Source organism: Austrofundulus limnaeus, unplaced genomic scaffold (assembly GCF_001266775.1).
Source record: "Austrofundulus limnaeus strain Quisiro unplaced genomic scaffold, Austrofundulus_limnaeus-1.0 Scaffold24, whole genome shotgun sequence".
In the NCBI taxonomy this organism is placed as follows: Eukaryota; Metazoa; Chordata; class Actinopteri; order Cyprinodontiformes; family Rivulidae; genus Austrofundulus; species Austrofundulus limnaeus.
This window is the reverse complement of record NW_013952426.1, coordinates 3,247,218-3,254,846: the sequence shown is the minus strand read 5'-3', so window position 1 is coordinate 3,254,846 and position 7,629 is coordinate 3,247,218. Positions and strand designations below refer to the sequence as shown.

Genomic DNA, 7,629 nt, shown 5'->3' with positions numbered 1-7,629 from the left:
CCCACGCACACACACACACTCTTGTCTATAGGTGTTCAAACACAGGTGGAGCTTCTTATGCACACACACTTTCAATTCAACACCTCTCCCACCTGTGCTTCCCTCGTTTTCTTGTCGCCATCGATCTCTCCAGCTTCCCTCTCTCCAGTTGTGCCCCTTCTGTTCAAACACACAGACACACACGAACCCACACTCGTCAGCCCTCCCCACCCCAATGTGGTATGACTCTGCAAAAATGTATTCATGCTGCACAAAACACTCTAACAGCTTGTTGTTATTTCTGCATGAATCAGAAGAAGGAATAAAAAAGGGGGAACTTGATGTTTGAGACAGACATCAGGAAAGGTGTGTGAGTTATAATTCAACAGATTGCTAAGGCCTCGAAGAGTCTGTATGTTGTGTCACCTAAGAGCACACATGTCACCGGAGGGCAAAGGCTTTTATTAAGGTGCAGATGTTTTGGTTTTCTTATGTTTTGTTTATTTTTGAACACTGAATGGAAAGGAAGCCAAAGCTGTTTGCAAATGAAAATGTCTGTGTGATGCCTGATTTTTATAGAAACACTTAACATTTAGTCGACAATGAGGCTTTCAAAGGATATTTTTTACATACTGTATGCCTTAATAGGAGGATTTATTTGGCCTGCACATCATAATTGGTTAAGAGATCCATTTTGTTTATTTGAAGTATCATTTAGTAATTGACTGCCTTGCTGCATGAGTGCTGTGTTGATTTTTGAAATGCTAATTTGGAATTCAACCCTAAATCAAAGTGCGATGTGTGATCAAAGCATGTGATAATGCCGGGATATTTAAAAAGCTTTTGTATTCTGACCAGGTTTTCTTTCTTGCTCCTCTTTCAATCACCCTGTCTGACATTGACTCTGTCACCAAAAGTCTTATTTAAAATATGCACCTTTTTACATGAAAGTTCATCTTGCTTGTTGGGGAATTCTGCTCATGACGTTAGACGTTTCCACTTACTTGCATGTTTGTGCGTTAGCATTCAGCGCAGCCTAGTTTGACTCTAATTAACCTTGAGCTGAGTCATGTGAGTTGCCAGCACGTAATGTGCAACTTCCTATCATATGTAGCAGAATGAGGTCATGAATAAAGAGGAGGTGATCAATGTTGAACAATGACACACGATATATGAATTGACTCCCAGTCAGACTGCCATTGTGTGTGTATATACAGTATACAGTATATACAGTACAGACAAAAGGTTTGGACACACCTTCTCATTCAAAGAGTTTTCTTTATTTTCATGGCTATGAAAATTGTAGATTCACAATGAAGGCATCAAAACTATAAATTAACACATGTGGAATTATATACTGAACAAAAAAGTGTGAAACAACTGAAAAGATGTCTTATATTCTAGGTTCTTCAAAGTAGCCACCTTTTGCTTTGATTACTGCTTCGCAGTAATCTTATACCAGGCCAACCCATTCTCACTCCCGAGTCGTCACATATTGACGTTTTTCAAAGGTCCCTTTGCGTCCAATTTTGACGCATCAGGTACCCCCTTTGCGTCATATTTTGACGGGATGGGGCGGAATCTGTTGTCGTAATTTYTSAAAGTGTAGAAAATGCACAAATACTACCGTCCCAAAGCGTGAAATTACGTTTATTCACTTTAGACATCCTGTCCCAGACCCTAGTACCTAAAATTAACCATTAACCCTGATACGTAAAATTAACCATTTTTAGAAAATGTAGGAAATTCATGGCAACTACGTGTTGCAAAGCCTAAAATTACCTAATGTTCACTGTAGACATCCTATCCCTGACCCCAGTCCCTAAACTTAACCATTTATCCTGATCCCTAATGTTAACCTCAGACCCCCGACCCAAAGACCCCTGGTGGCGCAACCCGGAAAAGCCGCGGGCGGCAAGGACTGACGCAAGGGGGGTACCTGATGCGTCAAAATTGGACGCAAAGGGACCTTTGAAAAACGTCAATATGTGACGACTCGGGAGTGAGAATGTGTTGACCAGGCACCTGATTAGCAACACCCGGGGGATACTAAATTTTTGTGTGCACAACACACATACTAAGCTCCACTGCTCATCCCACAAATGCATGTTCCTTACAAATGTAGCACCATATAAAAAAGAAATTAACAGACATTCCAATGATATAAGATTTATTGCAAAAAAACATTTTTACAACAAGGACTCAAAAGAGTGATGTAAAAAATGCATGATCACTGTGTACATTTAAGAAAATGATAAACGTTGGATTGTTAAAGAAATATGAAACAGTATAATGTTTATCAATATAAATTGTTGTTCTAGAGGAATTAGATGGCCGTGTCTTTTGTTTTGTTTATAACAGATTTCTTTTGTTATATGAACTTATTCTTGGGAAAAAGGGGCAGATATAAGAGTTTTTTTCTTCTCTCTGCTGCCTTTCTTGTCATTTTATTTGTGATTTAATATACATATATATTTTTCTCTTTTTTATATTTTTCTTTTTACTGTATAGTGTATATAAAATTATTTGTTTTGTTTTAAATAAATGAATAAAGAAATTGAATTGAATTGAACTGTTAAATATATGGGTATGCATATGTATACACACACTTTTTTTCATAAACAAATGTCCCTTTACTGTAAATATCTGGGTATGTACATGTTTGTATGTCTGTGTTTGTTGTTCAGCTTCTTTAAAAGAACATTGGATAACTGTGTAWTGTTGCTGTCAAATGGAAAATGAGGGTTACCAAAGTGTCTGAAAAACTGTCAAGATGTCAAAAAGTGACGCCACAGCAGCAGCCTGATGACAGGGCTTTTTGACACTGTGCCGTAGGTTATTAAAGGGCACAACGGACGCCAAAGAGCTTTACGTGGGACTGCATCTGTCAAACAGAACAAGGACGCTTCAATTACTGCAACGCATTTCATGAAGCCTTTGCCCAACTACTTCATGACTCGATTACCTTTTGATAGTGATCAGATAACTGCGAACAACGTCGACTGCCTGAGGGCTCAGCCTTTAGGGGCTTGTTGTGGTTACATAAATAAAGTATAACTACGTTATCGAAAAGTGAAACCTGGTTCTGATAGAACACACGATTTTATTATMTCTAGCTAATAGATTATTAAATATATTTTAATGACCCCTTCCACACTAGACTATGATGTGGAAACTCCGCCAGAATATGAATGATTTTAACAGAGTCTTGAAGAAGTCCTCATTACATGATTGGTCGACAATAATTGCTTGACCGTGAAGAATTTGAAGCAGGACTGACCACACTGACCATATGCTCAGGCTACGACTGATGTCCTGACAAGTTCATGGGATCAACTTAACAAGATACCTGCGGTGGCAGCATCATGCAAGCATTGTGTGATTTTTAGAAGTCACATATATCCTGGTGCTCAAGCTCATGGAAGAGAAGCCAACTGAGGCAACGAGAGCAGAGTTGTTTTTTTATGCAGGTGTTTCAGATGTGCAGCAATCACTGGAGTTCCTTTTAAACAACAGGCCTTGCGACTGAAAAACACTGCWAAGTTGTAGGAATGGAACAAGAAAAGTTGTTCTCAAGTAGTGCATCCTTCATACATAAAAGTCAAGTTTCATCTTATCRAAGCAGCTTTTAAAGTTTAAGTAATATCTGCAATAAAATGTCACATTGGATACCTGCTGAAATGATCCTGCTGCTCTTCCTGTGCACAGCAGGCTGAAAYACAAAAATGTGATGTCAATTTTGGCACGAGATGCTAATCACGAGGCCAAGAACRGCAGGGGTAACGTGTAGCTGGCTCCTGTCGCGCCCCTGGAGTCGTACCAGGGTGGGCACATGCACTGTGGTAAGGGTGCAGAGCAGGCTCTCTGGGATACGGAAAGTAGCAGAAAAAAAAGTCACTTTGGCAAGAATTAAGAGTGTCGCAGGATCATGATTGCTTTCACACTAAAGGAGTTTTCTTTCATTTGCTGCAATCCAGCCACATTCTAATAGGTCATGCAAGAGTGGRGTCATCATCTAGTGTGAGAAGTTCTCAAAGAAAGCACATCGATTGTGACAAAGATATATGTTGTGAAGGAGTCATGATGGTCTTCTGCTGTGGACTGGCTTCTATTAATACACCGTAAAGTCCCAACTAATTTACTGGCTAATTGACATTTTTAATAAGTTTAAAATGTCTAAAATCAACTGAGCTATTGGTTTTATTTCAAAAAGCTGCAGAGCATCTGGACCTAATCTCATTAAACAACATTAGTAGCACTTGTAGCTGGGGGCTACATGGTTTGCAAATTAAATAAAAAACTATTTTATTAATGACTACAAACAAGTCTAAATGTAGCTTTAATGAAGTCTTAAACAAATGGGTCCGTGACTTTCTCACTTCATAACAGGCCATCAACTGTGCTGTTATAAATTTAAATGTCATTAATAAAAGGTCAAATTGTCTATTCAAATTTTCTGTCTACAACTTTATGAGATAATATGCCAACTGCTTTGTATTTGCTGTTTAATGTTTGAAAAGCGACTCATTCAGTTTATCGCACCTCAAGTCATTAATGTGAGCCCGCTGCATTATATTAATCCATCAAGCCTGATCATAACATCTGTTAATAGAATTTCTAATGGCATGTTGCTGATCCACAAATGCTAAATGAGTAATTTTTAATCATTAGTGTGGTAATTAGCCTTAGCTTTATGTCTGACAAAGTGATAAACTCATAATAGAAAAGGTGTGAAAACATTCCTGAATGCTTACAAGATTTGCTGCCGTTAAAAGGTGAAATAAGTTGGCTGTGTTAACTCCGGGGTTTAAAAAAGGAAAACAAGAAAAAGTAAATTTTGGATGCCAGAAGGTTTATTTATGGATARTGAAATAGTGGTGAAGGCTGATTGTAAAACTCTTTTTTTGCTTAATGTTTGTGTGTTTTTCCAGGTATTTTACGCACAGCCGTGCCCGATATGGACAGGGAGACCCAGGATCAGTACTTAGTGGTGCTTCAGGCCAAAGACATGGGCGGCCACCTAGGAGGATTATCCGGGACCACCACTGTCACCGTCAAGCTCACTGATGTCAACGACAACCCTCCACGTTTTACCCAGAGTGAGTTACCCGGCAGCACCCACAGCTACCTGCAGAGAATCAAAGGCTAACTAAGATCAGGCAGGCGGTGCAACAAAACGTACGAAAAGTGGCTGTGTTTTGGACCCGCTGTGCTCTCAGTATGCCCACATATGTGCAGTAATTGTTGCACCGCCTCCGATACGCCAGCACTTTCTGTTTACTCACCACGTGCAAATAATCCACTACGCTCCAGAGAGCCAAACTGATGGGGCATCACCTCATTAGAACAAAGCAGAATCAAGTGAGCTGTCAGTTACTGTAAAGCAGCTAAATTTACTTACTTTTTATGCTTGTTTTTAACATTGTGGCTCCTGTTATCAGAAAATGCAAGGAGGAAACAAACTGGGCTGTTTGGGTTTTTGCAGCAGAGGGCAGAGGAGTTTTCAGACCTTTTCTGACCTGCAGGTCTTGTCAGGATTTAAACAGACAAACACAGGCAGGGGAGAATCCTGCGGGGCTGCTAAAGGATCTCATCAAACATTCAGGCATAGATTTAGCTTGCCTCTGCAGTGATGGATCAGCTGCTATTTCCAACCACAGCTGTACTGTCAGATTATATCAAATATTCTGACAGTGGCTTGATGCGGGCTGATCTAGCTGCCTTTCTAAAAAAATATTTAATAATGTAATTTTTTCCTACATAGTAATTCAGTTTTCTTCCTTTATTATTATTATTTTTTCTTTTCATGTTAAACAGTAACAAGCAATTGCAAACCCCAGAAACTCTATTCCCTGAAGAGACCAGTTGAGAAATATGTTTATATGTAATTTTGAAAAGTTGTGTAAAGCTATTTTAACTCATGTAGTAATTAGTTTACTACTTTGACACATAGCTTTGGATATACAGTAGTTGAGATTAAACTGATTTATGCCTCCTGGGGAATAATTATTTAAAGGAAAACTGATGGTGACATTGAAGATAAAGTATMTTGATGTTAGTGCAGTTGCCTTCAAGCATTAATGTCAGTAAGAATGTCAGCTGGGGTCCTTCTCTTTGGAGTTTCCTGTTCCCTTATTACCTTCTTATTCTCCCAAGGTCCAAATAAATGCATGAAAGAGTAATTGATTTAATTGGGCACAAATATTTACACAGTTAGGCCTCTCTGTGTTAGGGGCTGCTTCATAGTGTTAGATCTGCACGCATTAAACCCTGACCAAGTTCACTGTTCTAGGGTTAACAGCCCACCTGTTTGTAACAATGATGGTTTAGTTTAACTGGTGGTGATATTGCACTCCCAAGCTGATTTGTAAGCTTTCATTTTAAAATGTTTAATTACTTCTGACCAAGAATCCAAACCCATTTGTGTTTCTTCTGCTTAGTAATCGTAATCTGCTTTATATGGTGTGACCTCAGACAAGCATTGGGGCTAAATGATTGGATGGTGAGGGACTTTGTCTCAAAAAGACCATTCAGTTGTTAACTTAGGGTTCATGCTTTGGTATGCTACATGCCAGAATCAGGATGTTAATGCCACACTGAAATAATAATTATAGTAGAACATAGACAGCAATCAAACTGGCCAATAAGCTATCAGTGCTGCCTTATCATGTGTCTGTTCTGTAGTAGATTTTACTTTACTGTGGCCCGTGTGTCACTAAAATATTTCAAGTGTATGAAAATGCAAACCAATACCTTTGAAAGATGCTGCATTTTATTTTGCTAGAAACTAAAACTATGCACATTACATGTTTCAGACACAAGAATACATGAATATGTATTACAGACTGTTCTATTTATAGACGTGTTTGGGATGTGTGACAGCTGATTTTAGGCCACTTTTCTATGTAMTTCCCCAAGTAACTGGATGAAAATCTGCTGATTGCTGCAGAGCAGTTGCTGAATGTTCCTAAATTTAACTCATTTGTCTTCACAGTAATGTATGTTTGCAATATGAAAGCTGAACTGATTTTGATTTGACTAAAATATAGAATCAAAATCAGCCAGCTCCTAAAGAGGCCATTTGGCTCAGTAAGTAGGGTGACTTTCCTGCAGTCTATGAATGCATTCCAACTGCAGACAAAAGTAGCTCCTATTAGATATTTTTATTGCCACAGACAACCCATCTCTATTTCTTTCTTACATTGCAAAAGTTATCCATCTAACCAAAAGTCTTACAAGCGTGTATCCAGCCAAAATGTATTCTTAATCTTGTTTTGAGACTGTTATACAAAGCAAAAGCAAAATGTGTTAAATTATATCATTTAATTTGAGTCTGAATCTTCTCAAATYAATCTGACAGTGCAGTAAGACCATTGCACTTGGTATAACTTCTTGAAATAAGGAAAATTTCCAGGCTAACAAAATTAATAATAATCTAACACATTCTGCTCTTCTTTAACATATCAGTCTCAAACCAAGATCAAAAAAACCTTTTGGCTAGATATAAGATTGTAAGACTTGGTTAGATGGGCAATTTTTGCAGTCTATTTTGTTCTGACAAATCTGCCTTTTTTTAAAACCTAATCCAGGTCACGTACAGTATGTGGTACTAACACAGATACACATTCATTCTGAATGGTCACATCACCA

At 38.4% G+C, this 7,629-nt stretch overlaps 1 protein-coding gene across 1 annotated transcript in view; it reads left to right on the top strand.

The window, feature by feature from the left end:
- cdh24b (cadherin 24, type 2b) overlaps positions 1 to 7,629 on the top strand; it is a 241,800-nt gene that overhangs the window by 142,996 nt on the left and 91,175 nt on the right. Inside the window, exon 6 of the mRNA XM_014004421.1 lies at positions 4,911 to 5,078. Within this exon, the coding sequence (XP_013859875.1) occupies positions 4,911 to 5,078 (168 nt within the window). The remainder of the gene's footprint in view (positions 1 to 4,910; positions 5,079 to 7,629) is intronic.